Source organism: Dysidea avara, chromosome 15 (assembly GCF_963678975.1).
Source record: "Dysidea avara chromosome 15, odDysAvar1.4, whole genome shotgun sequence".
Lineage (NCBI taxonomy): Eukaryota > Metazoa > Porifera > Demospongiae > Dictyoceratida > Dysideidae > Dysidea > Dysidea avara.
The window spans coordinates 10894977-10914415 of NC_089286.1; the positions used below are offsets into that span (position 1 = coordinate 10894977).

The window sequence follows — 19439 nt, forward strand, 5'->3', positions numbered from 1 at the left end:
TGGAATATAGCAAACTTCTGTGTGAGCAAACATTGGCAAATACATATAGGAGAGTGTGAATGGAGTACTTGGCAAGCCTGCAAATAACCATAGATAGCGATCCTTATACACACTCCTTAAGTTTGTCAATATAGCACAATGTTATTGTACCCACGGATATTAGTAAAGCACAAAGGAGTATCAACCGTAGCATGGTACGCAATATATGTAATATATTAACCATGGCTACAAGGCGTATTGCACTTATATACACCCTGACTCCGAAGTCAGAGGAAGTTTACTGTTGATAAATACCGAGGCAAAGCTGAGGTGTTTATCAACAGTAAACTTCCAATGACTGAGGAGGAGGGATGTATATAAGTGCAATACACTGAAGTGAGCCGTGGTTCATATGTGTTTCTAAATTAATCCGCACTACATTACTTACTAACAACCCATATGCACACAACCCAACTTCAAGTATGTACATACACTTAATTCGCCATAGTTTGGCATGGTAGACACACTGGTAGAGTTCCTCTCGCAATTCAGCTTGCTCACAATGAAGAATCGAATTGATTGTGGGACTTAGTAAACATATTTCCGTATATCCCCAGGACTTGTCTGTTCATATCAACAAACGTAGGAGCAGCATTACTTGCTGCCACCCATCATCAAAGTCGCGAGGTATGGTTATAAAATGAATTCAGTGGTTGGACTCTTACTGGCTGGGGTGATTGATTGCCTAGCGCGACAAAGGCTATTAGCCTGAGTCATCTGGGTGATTGGTCATGCTAGCGTGGGCGTCGCTCGCCCACCCACGTCGGTATACCAGCCCGTAATCGTGACACAGTAATGTGTCACTTAATGTGTCACGTGACTTCCCAGGTGAGTATGTAATAGTTATACCATGGCTGCGAGGGATTTTGCTGATATATACACCCAAAGCACAAAGGCCGCAGGCCCGAGGGCTGCGGGTGTATATGTCAGCAAAATCCCAAGCAGCCATGGTACAAGTGATATATATCACTTGGGGCACACTCACCTAATAGGTGAAAGAACTAACTAGAACTCATCCCATTTGTTTTATACAGTAGCATCTGAAGATCGATTGTGGTTTTAATAGCGTGGGCTAATAGCCATCAAAACGTTGTCCATACGTTAAAACGTCATTAATACGTTATTATGCTTCAACACGCAATGTTATAAAACTTGCGATTGTGGGATGGAGTTTATATTGTTATCATTTTTGTACTAAGTTAAGCCAACTAACTTCACTATTGGGACAGTAAGTAAGTTATTATATTAAGTTAAGTACTTAGAACTGTAAGTTACTAACCTATTTCAACGTAGCAGTAGTAGCTTTGCTGTTCCGTGGTCTGTTCAAAGGCTGATACGCGGTGGGTAGAAATACGCATCCACAATCGCCCAAACAATTATTTTGTGCCTTCATTATCCTTTAGTAACAACCAACTACTCTATCTTAGCCTATGTACTAAGCTTAGCAACCTCTACAAAACCGAGTCCCACAATACAAAGCTCTATGTTGCTCACTATAACGAGTCAAAGCGCATCGATTCTTTGAACTGGCTGGGTATCAAAGTCATTGGCAAACCACTTTCCCATGATATTGCCCGGGCAATATGCGAGTTAAACACCGAGCGGCGCCTTTGAACGCCCACGCTAAAGTGGTATATATACGTATATACTCACCTCAGGTAGGTATGTACTCACCTGTGGGTTTGGGGTGTATATGCCCTATATGCAACCAGCGGCGCCTTTGAAGTTTCACGTGATCATAGTATATATATATTATCCGTACTTTTGGTAAAAGCATACAGGCTTGCTTCATGCCATTTATATGCACATGTATATTGGCTGCAGCGTGCAAGTATGCATGCAATTCCTACAACCATTTGCAGGCTTGAATATCTGTAACTCAATGTTTATAACCATTGCAGGCTTGCTACATCGCTGCCTTTTGGCTCCAGTTGCAAGTTCACTCAAAAAGCAGCTGCTGTTGAGTTGCAGGCATGCACTATGCAGCGCAACTACATGTGCAGTAGGAATTACTATATCCGAAACACATGCACTATTATCCGTACAGATGTTGATGAGTGAACTTTCAACTGGAGCCAAAAGACAGTGATGTAGCAGGCCTGCAATGGCTATAGACATTGAGTTGCAGGTATGCAGCCGCTAACTGGATGCGCATGGAGATGTATATATTTGAAGGTTGTATATATATATATATATATATATATATATATATACCACACCTGTGGTTGAGATCAAAAGCGCCGCGCTGTGGTATATAACTGATATACCACAGCTAACTGTGGTATATAACTGATATACCACGCTTTGTGGCTATGCCTACCATATATGGTGTAACTTCACACATTCCATGAAATCCTTATCTAAACGGTAAAGAAGTCTAATAACAAGCGCCTAAATCAACCAACAATTATTCACCTAAGGAACTGGAACAAGTTTCGATGAACTCTTGTCTCCTTCATAGATAACTCACTAATTGCGACTATGTGGGCGTGGCACCGTTAAAAGTGTAAACGTCTTATCCATCAAGAATTTCTATTGATTTCCATCTCCAGGAGGTGCTGTTTCACTATAACTTACTATCTATAATCGTTTTCATCTACTAGGGTGTAGAATATAACAGTTATAACACAATTACTCGGGATATGATTAAATATACGCACTCTCACTCGAGCGCGAACTCTCGTGAATCGTGCGTATATTTTAGTCATATCCCTCGTAAGCGTGTTATAACTATAATATATATATGGCAATATATATTTATATAGCAATAGCCTATATATATAGCAATAGCCCTGTGCATAAAAACATCGCTAGAGGCATAAAGGAAAGTACAACTGGAGCCCAGAGAAACATGTGTAGTAAGCTTGAAAACAGCCACAGATCGCAGTATGCACCTATATGTAATAGCTGATGTGTAGCCGCATGAATAAGCATGCAACTGGAGGCTAACAGCAAGTCTACAAAAATCTATAGCCTTTGAGCAACGACGTATGTGCACCAATACACATGCGGATCACACATATATAGCGGTTTTTGTATATTGGCTTGTTAACAATACAGACACTACACGACACAACACCCGAACTCCAGCTCTCAGCGAGACTCAACGCCCGCCCAAATCTTATTATTATATCACGTGTACAACATCAAATAGACGCACACAGTTAATATTAGATATACAGTTTAATGTATTATCACACATATATTCAAAGTTTTTTGAATATAGCAAACCACCGTGCATGTAAAAAAAATTGGAAAATGCATAGAGAGTGCAGCATGGCAAGCTGTGCAAACAACCATAGACAACGATACTTATATACAGCAAGTAACAATACAAACTGGAGGCAGACAGCAAGTTTGCGAATAACTTCAGGTATAATTCCAAATGCATATAGCCCCAGCAATTCAGCTACACCTAATGTGAAATGCACAAGCACACATGCAGTGGCAAATGGTACATCAAATATGTTTGTGGATACAGCAAAGACTTAGTTTGGCAACAACATTAAGTTGCAGGCTACTATGCATGACTACACACGAGACAGTGAAATTGTTTGTGAATAACTGTAAGGCGGATATCGGTAAGGATACCAAGGAGTGTACAACTGGAATCTGAGAGTGTACAGAGTATGTAAATAACCATAGACTTTGGTTACCCATGATTCGTGCAGCAACTAATAATGAATCAATCATTGCAGGCAATTATCTGCCAATATAACAAGCAAGTATGGTTGCAGATGATGCACAGAGTCATATATACAAACACATAGAGGTAACACATACAAAAAGCAGAAAAATCTCTGGTACATATGCATCAACAAAAATCATGCATATATCTGCATGCATGGTAGCCAATCTCACAGACACTCTTAAAAAAATAAAGGCAATTATTGACATGCATGCATGTATGGGCCAACACCACATCTTCTGTTTCAATAGTAAAGTGTATAATGAATCATGCAGCAGCACTCGATCTCTCTGTCTATACAAAATTAGTAATAGTATTGCTTATTAAAACAGTTGCTCTCTCTTATCGACTTAATCATACAGTATGATAGTACTGTATATTAGGGATCATGTAGGTTTGGACTTTTTTGGCCAAAAATATCATCCTAAAACCAGCCTCACAATACCTTCATAGCACCTTGGCAGTATTGGTTACAAGCCCAAAAGTGCCTTCAGTATGACCTGAAGCACTTCCAAAAAGTTGCTAAGAAGTTTAAAAAAAAATATTTAGTGAATTTCTCTACTGACTGACTGACCGACTGACTCACTGCCTGATGCCTTCATACAAGCATAACTCGATAATTGTTAAGGCTACGGGCATGATTTTTTCACTGTTAAGACGTTGCCTCAGCCTGACAGGTGCCTTTTGGCATACCGCAGTACATACAGTGCATGCTTCATGTACTTACCTGTGTCCTCCTTTGTGTCCCACTTACTTTGCTAATAGTGCAAGGTGTTAATTCGCGGTAGCACCACATGATGGCTACCTTGTTTGATGGTGGTCGTCTAAGTTTTCTGTTGTGACTGCAGAGGTCCTTCTCCTAGTGCTCTTTGTTTGTGTAACAGGCTGAAAATAAAGTGTAATAGCCACTTCACTATTTCAGTAATTGATAGCTGGGGCGCACATTCAGATGGAAACAATAAGCCTGGTGCAATCAGTTCTTTTCATTCTAATCCGGTATGTGTGGGTTCACCAGTCAAAAATTTTACAAAAAGTAAACAAACAAGTATAAGGAAGAATTAAGAATTTTAAGTCCGATTAGGGTTCATAGAAATAAAAAGTAGTGAAACAAGGGAGGTCGCCCTCACCTGAAGATATACTAGTGGAAATTAATCCCTATACCCACATTAGGGATTAAATATCCACTAATATATCTTCAGGTGTAGGGGACCTCCCTTGTTTCACTACTTTTATTTCTATGATCTTTAAAACTCTTAATTATTATTTTTCCCTTTATTTGTATTTAAACACCAGCATCAAGAAGTGCCTAACAAATGCAATTAAATATTGGGGGTGGCTGACAAACTTGCCTGGACAAGCGACACACTGTAATCATGTTAAACTTATTAGAAAACATACGTATAAGCGCTGAGCTATAATGAAGTAAGCCAGGACGGCCTTTGGTCCTATCCTGACTGCACAATCAGTTTCCAACAGATTTTAAAAATCTAAATTATGTCCTTCGTCCAACATGGCATACAAGGAACAAGCTAACCGGTTATAATAAGTCATCAGTAATGAATAGTCCATCCCTTTCCTGACCAATTCTGATGCTACTGAAACTATGGCCACAAAAGGATTTCTTATCCATGGTATCTACTGGAGGGGTCTTTGCAGATGTTTTGGCATGTTTGCAGTGGATTCAATTTCTGTGACAGGATTTAGTTCAAGTAATTCTAACTATTACCACGAGCAACGATCATGTGATCAATGTGTACATGTGCAATGGTATTGAATATTATTGGTTGTGGGTTCTATTTGGTTTAATCCTAACCATACACAGGCTTTCTTGTCTGTACCTTACTTACAGTGGTAAATTGTGTTTAGTAATGTTACTACACATGTGATGATATACACAAATGTACCTATACAGGTTTCAGACTTACAGTATGCTTCACCAGCTACTGTGTCACGTTGTGGTATGGTGTATGTGGACCCCAAGAACCTTGGCTATGCTCCGTTCTGGGAGAAATGGGTGAACAGTATTCCTAATGAGAATGACAGTAAAGAATTGATGAAGTTATATGAGAAATATGTACCACAATGTATCTCAATGGTACTGGAGGGTATTGTGGAAGGTCGACAAGGAGATAAACTGAAAACCATTGTGCCACTAACTAATCTGAACATGGTAGGTTGAATATACACATAATTGGGACAGGTAATGTATGACAAAATTACTTTCTCTTCCAGGTGACCCAATTAACAGTTATGTTAGGTGCATTGCTCCCTCTTCCCACTGTGGAGCTAGGAGGAAAGGAAGGAGATGGACCAAGCATGGGAATTGGCTCAGAAGTTTTAGAGACTATTTTCATTCAGTGTATAATCTGGTCAATAGGAGCGGGCTTGTTAGAAGAAGGACGAGTCAAGTTTGATGCATACGTAAAAAAACTAGCAGGTCTTACACAGAACAATGGAGAAAGAGCTTGTGCCAAGCAGGGTGAAATCCCAATCAATTTACCAACACTCTATGAGTACATGTTTGATCAACAACAAATGCTGTGGGTACCTTGGGCTGATAAGGTGCCCGACTATGTACACAAGCCAGGAATGAAGTTTAATGAGATCCTTGTACCCACTGTGGATACTGTGAGAAATACTTGGTTGTTACAGCTGATGGTACGAGTGCGGAGACCTGTGGTGTTGGTAGGAGAGACTGGTACCTCCAAAACTGCCACCACACAAAACTTCCTACGAGAACTAGATCCAGAATCCTATGTATGTTCATTTTATGTTTTAGTGTGTTTTAATATATGCTGCAAGAAAACTGTTCATATGAACATGTTCTCACTTTTATACTAGATTGTACCCCACCGTTTTTGAGCATATAATTGTAGATACGTGATTAAGATATTTGAACTATAGAAAACAATATTATTTATTACAACATCACTAACGAATATACTTACTTTATTTGTCAAACTGTAGTTGTTACTGAACATCAACTTCTCCTCAAGAACTACTTCAATGGATGTACAACGTAACATTGAGGCTAATGTTGAGAAGAGAACAAAGGACACTTATGGACCACCTCCAGGAAAGAGGCTACTCATATTCATTGATGACATGAACATGCCACAAGTGGGAACTACTAATGTATATAAGTCGTATTATTGTATTGCTTGCTTTAGGTTGATGTGTATGGCACACAACAGCCAATAGCATTGCTGAAATTATTGTTAGAGAGAGGAGGAATGTATGATAGAGGTAAAGACCTCAACTGGAAAGCATGCAAAGATATTGGCTTCTTAGCAGCTATGGGGAAAGTATGTTACACCATGTACTTCATAAATGTTGGAATGAACTGTTACACTTCCATTGTTTAATTTGAGCTTTCAATTTTATTAGTTGCAGCGAAATGTACATGCTCTGCTCTAATTTCAGGCTGGTGGAGGTCGTAATGAAGTAGATCCACGTTTCATATCATTGTTTAGTGTCTACAACATCACATTTCCATCATCAGAATCACTATTCCTCATATACTCTTCCATTCTACAGGGACATCTGCAACCATTTAAGAAATGTATGTCCTCTGTTAACATTGTGTGTATGTGCATTTGTTTTAACAGTGGTGGATCTAAGTATAGGTTTCTGTAGTTTCAAGAGAAACCCCCTTTTAAATTTAGTTCAGTGGCAGTTTAACTAGTATACTAAGTAGCAAACATGTGATTGCATTTAACTAACATCCTTTATAGCTACTAAACCCTCAGCAACACTTTGCTTTCCACTTCCCACTGCTTTAAAAGCGATCAAGATATTCTATTAGAGCACTCAAGTGATAGACTCTTTCCAAAAAATATATCACTGCTTAGCAACACCTTTCCGACATTTTGATTGGGGCCACTGTCAATAATCACGATCGCACTGCATAGAAATACGGTGGTGAATACAGCTTGAGCAGAGAAATATTGTTGAAGGACAGGCCATAGAAGTCTTTGAGGTTGCAAATTAGTGTTCTGGTTAGAGGTAGGTGGTTATTAGGGCTGCAAAACATCCACAACACTAATTTCCTTGCCTGCCCATACAAGAAGCTATTATATAGCATTTTTGTATGGGTAATCATTAGTACTGTATTGGTGATAGTAACTGTAACAGGCTGACCTCCCACCTCCCACATGCTATATAATAGCTTCTTGTACTGGCAGACAAGAAAATTAGTGTTGTCGATGTTTCACACCTTGTTCAGCCCTGATAACCACCTGCCTCTAACCAGAACACTAATTTGCAACCTGGAAGATTTCTATGGCCTGTCCTTTAACAATACTACTGATACTACTCTGCTCGAGCTGTTTTCACCACCGTATTTCTATGTAGCGCAATCGTAATTATTGACAGTGGCCCCAATCAAAATGTCGGAAAGGTGTTGCTAAGCAGTGACGTATTTTTGGAAAGAGTCTATTACTCTAATAGAACAATCAAAGCTACACCTTAGCCACAACCTTTGCCCTGCAGTTAGTTTGTTTATTTCATATTTGATTGTTAACTTTAAAAAGGTATTCTAAAATCCAATTTCAGCGCTTCTAAAATCCTGGAAGTGTGTCCTCAGATGCCTTATTGTTTTATTCCTTATCTATGTATAATACACTTTTCATTAAGTTTCAGAAACCCCATTAAAAATTATATCCACCACTGGTAAATGTTGCCAGACATAATAGTAAAGTATGTAGTTTTGTTTTTGTTTTTGGTCTGTAAGTATGTTACTACTCTATATACCTGTTTTACAGCTATGCATGATTTAAGTAAAAAGATCACCACAGCTACCATGGAGCTCTATCACAGTATTGTAAAAGATCTCCCTCCCACACCATCCAAATTCCACTACATCTTCAACCTCAGAGACTTGTCACGTATATACCATGGTCTGTGTTTGACCACCCCAGACAGGTTTGATAGTGTAGCTAGCTTCATCAGAGTGTGGAGAAATGAGTGCCTGCGTGTGTTCTATGACCGACTGACAAATGACAAGGACAAAGATCTAGTTTCGGTAAGTAATATAGTACTAGTATGAGCATTCACAAGTATGTATGGACATATCTATCTCTTATGTATACAACAGACATTGGTGTACTTATTTTTGATTGATTGTGTAGGAACGTTTAAAGAGTTTGCTTCAAGAGCACTTTTCAGAACATACAGAAACAGCACTGAGGGATCCACTACTGTATGGTGATTATCGTACAGCATTAAACCCTGAAGTGCCAAGGATCTATGAAGACATCCAAGACTATGATGCTGCCAAGGGATTATTTGAAGAAGTGTGTGACTTTGCTATGATTGTTATCATGAGTAGCATTGATGTTCACTTCAGATCCTGGAAGAATACAATGATAGTCACAAGCCGATGAATCTGGTGTTGTTTGATGATGCTCTACAACACTTGACACGTATCCACCGGGTGATCCGTATGGACCAGGGTCACGCCCTATTAGTTGGGGTTGGTGGTAGTGGTAGACAGAGTCTGGCTCGTCTGGCAGCATATGCTGCTGGTTGTGGAGTATTTGAGATCACTCTGAGTAGAGGATATGGTGAGGAAGAGTTCAGAGAGGATCTGAGGTCACTTTACAACAAGCTAGGAATAGAAAACAAAAAGGTAAACATAGCATATATGTACCTTTAGTTACTGACATATGCTTTCACCAGTCAAGATTACATTTGCTTACATGTGAAGGTGTTACATGTTATGTTCTGTAGATGGTGTTCTTATTTACTGATGGTCATGTGGCTCAAGAAGGTACACATTTATGAACCTGTTTAGTTTATGGTTCACTTTAGTGTATTATCACTTGTAGGATTTCTAGAGCTTATCAACAACATGTTGACTAGTGGTATGGTACCTGCTCTGTTTGCTGAAGATGAAAAGGATCAGATTATTGGACAAGTAATCTAATTTAGCACTCTCATACGTACATATAACATTTTACAATACACAATATGTACATCATGTTTAATTTCTACATCTTCCATATACACAAACACATTGTATGTATATGCACACATGTGCACATGAGCTTGTACAATCAAAATATACAGGGCTGAAATGAAGGTCGAATTTTACCCTCTGAAGCTTCTTGAAAGAAAGCCACCTAAGCTTCGAAGCTTTGCTGATTATGGCATGTTAGTAATTAATGATCATATCTGATGGGTGTACACTCATTTGGTCTCATGCAGACTTTGTTGCAGCTGTAGTACAGGCTCTAGTACAACTGCTCAGATACCATGATTTTGTCTATGATATTTGTAGCTTCCAAGAAGCACATGGCATTTTGACTGATTAGACATGGCAGTATCCATGGCTATGAAGCTTTGGAGGGGGGTAAAACCACCTTCAAAGTTTACAAAAGTTTCGAAGCTTCCGAACCTTTGTTCCAGCCATAGTTTGTACATATTAATTATATCTATGAATGTATAATTATTTCATAAATGTACAGATACCTTGCAATGCATTGTTCGTATTTATACACACATATAGGTTCGTGCTGAGGCTCAGAAGGCTGGGTTACCACCCACCAGGGAGAGCACTTGGGGATACTTTGTCAGTAAATGTGCTAACAATCTCCACATTGTGATGGCAATGTCACCAGTTGGTGATACACTAAAGAATAGATGTAGAAACTTTCCTGGTTTAGTCAATAACTCATCCATTGACTGGTTCACTGCTTGGCCTAAACAAGCATTACAAGCAGTAGCCTCTCGATTTCTATCTGAGGTTAGCAACACTGTATGTTGATACAGAATTGCTTCAAAATCTTGTAACAGTATGTACACTCTTGAATAGAAGGTATTGTAGAGTCTGGTTGTTAGGTACATCTGCTTAATAAAGTTTACAAAGAATATTACAATTAACATTTACGTAGTTGTTAAGCACATTTGTTAATAAAAAAACCTCATTGCAAGCAATATGGATTCACTTTCTTGAGGTGTTGTCATTTGCAGTCACCACATGGAGTCTGGTTTTTGTACAAATTCTTTTTGTGGAGCATGTATTTCATACTATAGAAGACCGTTTTGCTTGGTAAGTGTATAGTGAAAGGCAATTAATTGTTGGCCATGTACCACGTGAAATTTTACACCTTGCACAATTGAAAAACCTCTAGCATTTCTTCTCTTGTATAGTGCACTTCAAATTGGAGCTTCATGTTTGTCCACATGTGCTGATACAAAGATTAAGTACAAGAAATGAATATGTGACCTAATTTTAGAAAACCATTGATATACGCACATTTATCAAAGTTCATTTTATTGGTTCTTTGTTGTCTACAGGGACAGAGAAATGGATTGGCTAAGTTTCAGCTTCATAAGATAAGCAGTGTGGAAAATACAGCAAGACACCCGGACGAGTGAATAAATCAATATGTACAGAAGACATCGAGAAAATAATCTACAGGCACTTATATAAACCATCATAACATACCCTTGTGGTCTGGGGGCGAGACTACATAACATACTGATACAACGGTGTACGGAGTTGAATCTTTGCTCATTGCATTCGCCATGAATTTATGAAACCACCAAGGTATATAGTTTTTGCCAAAGGTATTCTTCTGTGATCCGGAAGGAAGGCGAATTCATTGAAGAAAAATCGTCGTAAATTCTTTCGTCACCGCAACGTAAATAGACGTCCGTAACTCAGAAACCCACCTGTGTATGAAGATGAAACAAGGATTTTAAAACTTCCTATGAATAGGGGAACACGATGATGCCCAGGATTTATCCACTGGAGTGTCAATTCACTGACCAGAAAGGCGATAAAAGCTTGCATAAATTTTTTCTGAAGCTTGCATTTTTTACCCATTGTATTTGAATGCGTTTTATTACAAAAGTATTCTTGTGCATAGATCGACGGTTTTCTAAAATTAGGTCACAATTATGTGCTTAACAAATAATATGCACTTAATATATATATGTGTGTGTGTGTGTGTGTGTGTGTGTGTGTGTGTGTGTGTGTGTGTGTATGCACTTAACAACCAGACTCTACAGTATGTAATGTACGTGTACAGGTTCAGACCAAGTAAAAAATTCAGGGTGCAGCATATGAAAAAAAAAATGAAAGAAAAAAAAGGCAGTAAAATGCAGCTGCAACTATATTATATATTTTCTTGTTTTCATCTTTTTGGGGATGGGTGATAAGCACAAGGATTGTGTGGTATAAAATTTCTTCATCACACATTTAGTGTACAGTACATTGTACTGCACATTCAGTTGCACATTCAGTGTACAGTACATACATTGTCAAGGACTTGTAAACATTTTTAGAATTGTGAAATACAGTCATATACATATATACATGTAGTCATGTATAGGACCACAAAACATGACCTATAGTGCTTGCTCTGTGTATTCATAGTCTCAAACCAAAAGAATTTCATCTTGAGAACATTTGTGTATTACAGAATGATCAAATCCCAGATGACAAGACCAGTGCAGTAGTGGAACACATTGTATATGTACACTTATCAGTTGCTGACTACAGTAAAAAATTCCTACAGAAATGGCGTAGAGTTAATCATGTCACTCCCAAGAACTACCTTGACTTCATTAACAGTTATACTGACCTACTGAAACAGAAGGATAAATTCTTCCTTGATCAGGTTAGAATGGATATGATGTATTTTCACATGTATAGCAGCTGCTGCACTAAACCTGTATCATTGTATATGTACACTTGTACAGTGTCACAGGCTCAGTGGAGGTCTTACAAAACTTATTGAGGCCTCAGAACAGTTGAGTGTGCTGAATGAAAAACTAGAGGTGCAGAAAGAAGCTGTGACAAAGAAGACAGCTGCTTGTGAGGAACTGTTGAATGATATATCTTCTAAAACTGAACAAGCCAAAGAAAAACAACAAATGGCTCAAGCTAAAAGTATTGAAATTGAGGAACAAAATAAAGTTATTGCTGTTGAAAAGGTAATGTGATTAAATGTGTATTACTATTATAAAACTTACATACACAAGTATGCATGTGTATTTGTACAGTTGCTTTACAATGATTATTCAAACTTTCTATTTGTGCACTTTCTGTCATCAATTGCACTGTAGGCAGACGCTGAGGAAGCATTAGCTGCTGCTCTTCCAGCTCTGGAGGAGGCTAGAATTGCTCTTAGTGATCTTGACAAGTCTGATGTTACAGAAATCAGGTAGGGATCACAAATCATTGTGTAGTAGTTGTACCATGGCCACAAGGGATTTGCCTTATATACAAAGATTCCAAAACCTGAGGGCTGCAAGTCCTCAGATTGGCATATATCTAGGCAATTCCCAAGAGTATAAATAATATATACCATGTGGACATACTCACCAAATAGGTGGAAAGGCATTCATTCCATTAGCTTTATACAAGGTATCTTTATACAAAGATATGAAAAGATTGATTGTGGGTTTGACAGTGTGGGCTATGGTACTTGCAGAACATTGTTCATAGCCTGTACAATGCTGTTGTACAGAAGCTGTAGGTGTTGCATGTTTAGTGATACCATTTCTAGTCTTATAACCCATTAAAGATAAGCTAGGGCATTAGGATAAGTGTAGAGAGTATAGATTTATTGACCTTGAATGTCTTGTCATGCAATTGGAATGCGTTGTGTGGAAAAACGATCCAATCATTGTCAAAACAGTTATTTAGTGATATCTAGTTGCTGAACTATACAATACAATGCTTTTTCCTTCAAGAAAACAGTTAGTCTAATTAGCCTATTCTAGCTAAACTCAAACCCACAATCTAAAACTTTAAACAGTTCAATATACTACCTCAGCATCAATGGCATTTGTGATCAGGGTTGTACCGCAGAGTTAGCACACATATGTGACCGGATCTGCAAAAACCCGACACAATCACACATTTTTCAAATTCTTGTTTATTAATCTACTTAGCCAAGTGTACCCTCTGGCAAAGTTTCAGCCTCGTATGCCAATAACTTTCAGAGTTACAGCCCTACAAAGTTGCAACAACAGAAAAATCAATTACAGTATAAAGCATTGAATACAATGGGTGAAAATGTTTGCATATTATTGAAAATATTCTGTAAACTTTTTGAATGCCTCTTTCTTAGTGAAGGAAAGGACTAACAATAAAAACCTGGTATTATCTTATTCGCCTACTCAAGAGCAGTTGGAAAATCTTTGTTTCGTTGCAGTAGACCCAAGAGTACACAAGTTATGAGCATTTGTTTACGTCACGTCAAAGCGATCGTACGCAATCAAATTTTCTTCACAAATTTTGCCTTTGTATGCAGTGAAGAAAGTGATAAAAATGCAAGCTTACCCAGTAACGGATTTCCCTATTCATGGCAAACACGATGGTGAAAATTTAAGCTCCATACGTCAATCTGTTCGTAAGTTACAACTAAGAGCATGTAATTTATTTTCCCTATACTTGCTGTATAAAGCTTGCAGGATTGTGTCGGGGTTTCACAAATCCGGTCACACACATATATATTACAATTTCTTATACCAAGTCATGGTTTAGAAGTGCATGCACACAAAAGCTCCAACACAAGGTGCAGCTGTGCTAGAAAAAATGTTAGAGGTTTATCAACTGTGCAAGGCTCGAGATTATGTGGTATGTGCCAATAATGTGGATTTCACTATGTTTACCAAGCAAAACAGTGTTCAACAGTACGGTATGGTACTCATGCTCCACATGAAGGATTTTGGACTCCAAATATTGGTATATACAAATCACACCACTCCAAGAGATTGAATCAATAAACTCTCACGACAAAATTTCTTTATTAGGCACATATACTTAACAAATTTTGGGAAGAACAACCAGACTATACAGTATCATGATAAACCACAGGACAATATCATTACATTGCCCTGTGGTCAGGGATATAACTGTGTGGTTTCCTTTGTTCTGAAGTGTCAATGTAGTATATAGCTCCAAGTACTTATCATGATGTGTACTGTGTAATGCAGATCATTTGCTAAGCCTCCCCCACCAGTTCAGACAGTGTGTGAGTGCATAGTCGTGTTGAGAGGCTTCAAAGAAGTCAGCTGGAAAACCGCTAAGGGGATGATGTCTGAAACAAACTTCCTGAACTCCTTAACAACCCTGGATGTGGATGGAATCTATTCAGGACAAGTAAGCTGCACATTTACATACAGTATGTACAGTGTAAATATGTAACACATTTATGCAGGTAAAACAAGTTGAGGCTTTCTTAAAGAAGATGGACATTGAATATGATCGTATGAAAGAAATCAGTAGAGCTGGTGCTGGCTTGTATAAGTTTGTCAAGGCAGTCATGGGCTACTGTACTGTTGCCAGAGAAATTAAACCTAAGAGAGAAAAGGTGTGTATAGGGTATTCATAACATTGTATACACTACAGTAGAACACACAAGTATATGTGCTTACCTCTTGTGCATCTTTCTATTGGTAATACCATAGGTGGCAAGGTTGGAGAAAAATTATCAAATGAGCAAGCGTGAGCTGGATAAGATCAACAAAGAATTGAGTAGCATTGAGGAAGAGTTGAATGCTCTTAGTAAACAATACGAAGAAGCCATATCAGAAAAGCAAGCATTACAGGCTGAAGCTGAACTTATGGAGAAACGACTGATAGCTGCTGACAAGTTGATATCTGGTTTGGGTTCTGAGAAAGTCAGGTGTGTACATTTGTGTAGTATGAAGTAAAGGCGGGTGAAGTTTATTTGCAAATAGGGGATAATCAGCCCAGTAAATCCTGTGGGTGCACTTGTGTGTAGCTAAATACTCATACAAGCATGTTTGTGAAATTATTATACAGTATGGTAGTACTGTAATGAACTGAGTCAGACTCAGTAACCATAGTATATATATTAAGTATGTGTGCATTGTATAGTCTTCTTGCGCATACGCGGGACGCAGGAGGCAGGAAGTTAGTTACGAGAATTAAAGAGAAGCGTAGCTAAGGAGAAGTGTCCTTGTAGCTGTTGGAACTACGCGTCGTCGTTACATTCGGGGGCTTGTCCGGGGAGAACCTGGGAGTCGTCATGGTGTTCCAGCTGAAAAAAATCTTGTCAGACAGGGAAAAGGAACTTTATCAGGGCTAATAAAAGAAGTTACACAACTGCTAGGAATTCACCAAACAAACACTACAGCGTACCACCCTCAAACAAATGGGTTAGTGGAGCAATTCAATCGCACATTAATCACTATGTTAGCAAAGCTACTCAAAAGGGTGGCCGTGACTGGGATTCTACTTGCTCTATGGTCATGATCCCAGGTTGCCCACTGAAGCTGCACTAACCCCTGCTAAGGCAAGGTCACAAGTTGATTTGCGTGAGTATGGCATCTATTTAACTGAGAAATTAACAGAAGCATGCAGGGGTTAATCTAGGGGGGGCACAGGCCCCCTCTGGGTTAGCCATTGCCCCCCCCCCCCCCCCCCCCCTAGGTTTATACCTAAAGCCTTGAGAAATGGAAAGGTTTAATTGATCCCAAAGTTGTATAATCCAATGGTCAATATTCAATTGCATCACAGTAAAATTTCACCAAAATTGAGTATATTTACACCTAAATTTTCAAAATTTTCCTGGGGGAGCATGCCCCCAGACCCCCCTAGAATCCGAAGCAACTTACTTCGCCCCCTCTAGGTTTATATTCTGGGTTGAGCCCTGAGCATGGGACCTTGCCAGGACACATATCAAGAGAGCATGGAAGCAGCAGAAACTGGCATATGATCAACATGCCAGAACACCTAACTTTTCAGTAGGAGATCAAGTGTTTCTATTGAAGCCTGCTGAAAAGACTGGGGAGGGCCGGAAACTAGCTCGAGCTTACCATGGACCCTACAGAGTTGTTAAACTGGCAGACAAAAATGCTCATATCTGAAGAGTGGATAGACCAGAATCAGATCTACTGTTGGTAGCCATAGATTGTCTCAGAAGGTGCCCTGATGAAATTTTGGACAATCAGTTTGGCCACCAGATAAGTCAAAAAGACCACCTACTGAGACTAAGCCAAGAAGTCAAGCCCACTCATCCCCACCGCCAGTACAGGAGGGATCTTGGACTGGAAGGTTAAGGAAACGTCAGCTAGGGGCAGCAGGCTTAACCAGGGGGGGGGGGGGGGGGGGGGGGGGAAATGTAATGAACTGACTCAGTAACCATAGTATATATATTATGTATGTATGCATTGTATAGGCATGCGTGGGATGCAGGCAGCAGACAGTTAGCTACGAGAATTAAAGAGAAGCGTAGCTAAGGAGAAGTGTCCTTGTAGCCATTGGAACTACGCGTCGTCGTTACATATCATACAGTACGATATAGTAGGGGTTGGTAAGAAATCATATGGTTTCATGAATTTTTGCACCTTTAAAAACGGCCCTGCAATAAGTTTTACCGAAAAAAAACCACCTAGAATACATTAGTACTGCTGTAATGATGCTGTACCTTGGTTAAACGAAGCGAAAAATCGAATGTTTCAATGTACAGTGAGTTTTAAAAATTTTGAAATTCACCTGGATTTCATCTGCCTGCCTGCCTGCCTGCCTGCCTGCCTGCCTGCCTGCCTGCCTGCCCTGCCTGCCTGCCTGCCCTGCCTGCCTGCCCTGCCTGCCTGCCTGCCTGCCTGCCTGCCTGCCTGCCTGCCTGCCTGCCTGCCTGCCTGCCTGCCTGCCTGTCTGCCTGCCTGCCTGCCCTGCCTGTCTGCCCTGCCTGCCTGCCTGCCCTGCCTGCCTGCCTGCCTGCCTGCCCTGCCTGCCTGCCTGCCCTGCCTGCCTGCCCTGCCTGCCTGCCTGCCTGCCTGCCTGCCTGCCTGCCTGCCTGCCTGCCTGCCTGCCTGCCTGCCTGCCTGCTGTAAGACCTGGTTGCGCTAGGTGTACGGCTCCAGAAATTTCAGACAGCTAAGGTAATGACGGCGGATTCACAAATCTGTTGTTCCGATTACGTTCTGTTGACTGCATCATGCTGTTTGCTTTCATCATTCATTTGCTTCTTTTTTCTTCTTGAAGGATAATTAATAATTGCGGCGCTTAATAGTTGTGGCGTGCTCAAACACGTGATTTTAATGAAGTGTGAGTACGTGTGTGTAAGTAGTACCCAAGGAGTTGTCTCTAGCATTTATATATAGTCTTAAATACCAGTTTAGCTTTTTTGTGAGGTAGCTAGCTAATATGTCCTGGAGGGGCGGATCCACCTCGGGATCCAGACTTCTAAAAGCGAGGGTTCCACTCTTAATGGTGGACTATCCAGCGATGCTTTACTGTAAACTCATCTATATTTAGGCCATTAGAAATGCAGCTGAAGCCTTTAACAGTTGCTGTAATAGCTTTAAAAGACAATGCAATAATTATTTTAGAGGCGCTTATTGCATACAAGGGTAAAAGATTGCTGCTTCAACTGATATTTATACTATGTGGAAAACAAAAAGAGTATAATGTAGCTAGCTAGCTACCTAGACAAATAAGTAAACAAATTAGCTATTTAAAAAATCTAAAATTTTAAAAGGAAGTAGGGATTGGTATAATATACATGCTACAAAAAGTAAGGAAACAAGCTCAAAAATATTACAGCTAAAATGAGAAATGATCCAGCAGTAAAAAGTAAGGAAACAAGATTAGACGGCTACTTGCTAAAATAAGACTCACTTTAATGCCTACTTTTGGCTAGCTGTAACATTTTTGAGCTTGTTTCCTTACTTTTTGTAGCATGTATATTATACCAATCCCTACTTCCTTTGAAAATTTTAGATTTTTTAAATAGCTATATATATGTAATCATGGAGATTTGGGTTTTTCTGGCCAAAAAATCACCCAAAAACCAGCTTCACAATAAAACCTTCCTGATCCCTTGGTGGTATTGGTTAGTTATAACCAAGCCCAAAAGTGCCTTCAGTACGACCCTAAATACTTCCAATAGATTTTGTTTTTAAAATTTATTCAATGGAAATGTCTACTGACTGACTAACTGCCTGCCTACCTGCCTGATGCCTTCAGACAGCGTAACACGATAACGGCTAAGACTGCGGGGTTGATTTTTTTTACTGTTCGAGATCACTGCCCTTTGTCCTCCTTTGTGTTCCATTCCTTTTTTCTGACAGCCCAAGGTATCGATTTGTGGTAGCCCGATGGCTTCCCTGCTATTGTAAATGGGAATCATCCATATTCTCCTTAGTGACTGGATTGATTGCAAATGTCCTTGATTTGTAACACTGCAAACCAGAGCGGTCTAGGTTTGCCAAATTGCAAACCTAGACCGCTCTTTCTCCTAGTACCTAACATTTTACCACTCACAATTTATATCGCCAATAGCCTAGTTCATTGGCTACAATTTGGCACCAAGCATGTTAAAATCCGTTATTCTCTCAAGGAGAAATGAGGTAATTTCTAATGCATATGCAAACGTTGTACGGAAATGCCCACCCTTACCTTAGCTATAATAGAGATTGAAAGCTAGCAACTGCAGTGAGGACTCATGATGATGCAATCGATTTGCTGTGGAACCAAAGTTTTGATTATATCATTGCTTCATTGGAGTGTCAGCTTTGAAGTGGTTTATACTTCTGAGTTGGTAATGCAACCATCAGCAAATTATTATTATGTAGCCACAAATGCTATAACCTAAGCAAAGAAAAACATAGATATTAACTTGTAGTATATAGGCAGAAGAATTTGGAGCTAAAAACATTATTGTCATACCTAATTATAAGGTGTTCACTAATAATACTTACACTTAAAGCATAAAGGGCACGT

General features: G+C 39.4%; 2 protein-coding genes across 3 annotated transcripts in view; one reads left to right on the forward strand and one right to left on the reverse strand.

Annotated features, from left to right (window-relative positions):
* Nucleotides 1–19439, reverse strand: part of LOC136245998 (uncharacterized) — a 220963-nt gene that overhangs the window by 44586 nt on the left and 156938 nt on the right. The gene's annotated exons all lie outside the window — the stretch shown is intronic.
* Nucleotides 1–19439, forward strand: part of LOC136245985 (dynein axonemal heavy chain 10-like) — a 55030-nt gene that overhangs the window by 30505 nt on the left and 5086 nt on the right. Inside the window, exons 33-49 of the mRNA XM_066037433.1 lie at nucleotides 5640–5897; nucleotides 5960–6484; nucleotides 6695–6847; nucleotides 6898–7032; nucleotides 7151–7289; nucleotides 8491–8750; nucleotides 8857–9021; nucleotides 9075–9356; nucleotides 9458–9497; nucleotides 9556–9644; nucleotides 10236–10472; nucleotides 12157–12354; nucleotides 12437–12670; nucleotides 12803–12900; nucleotides 14681–14846; nucleotides 14905–15057; nucleotides 15155–15372. Of these exons, the coding sequence (XP_065893505.1) occupies nucleotides 5640–5897; nucleotides 5960–6484; nucleotides 6695–6847; nucleotides 6898–7032; nucleotides 7151–7289; nucleotides 8491–8750; nucleotides 8857–9021; nucleotides 9075–9356; nucleotides 9458–9497; nucleotides 9556–9644; nucleotides 10236–10472; nucleotides 12157–12354; nucleotides 12437–12670; nucleotides 12803–12900; nucleotides 14681–14846; nucleotides 14905–15057; nucleotides 15155–15372 (3350 nt within the window). The remainder of the gene's footprint in view (nucleotides 1–5639; nucleotides 5898–5959; nucleotides 6485–6694; nucleotides 6848–6897; nucleotides 7033–7150; nucleotides 7290–8490; nucleotides 8751–8856; nucleotides 9022–9074; nucleotides 9357–9457; nucleotides 9498–9555; nucleotides 9645–10235; nucleotides 10473–12156; nucleotides 12355–12436; nucleotides 12671–12802; nucleotides 12901–14680; nucleotides 14847–14904; nucleotides 15058–15154; nucleotides 15373–19439) is intronic.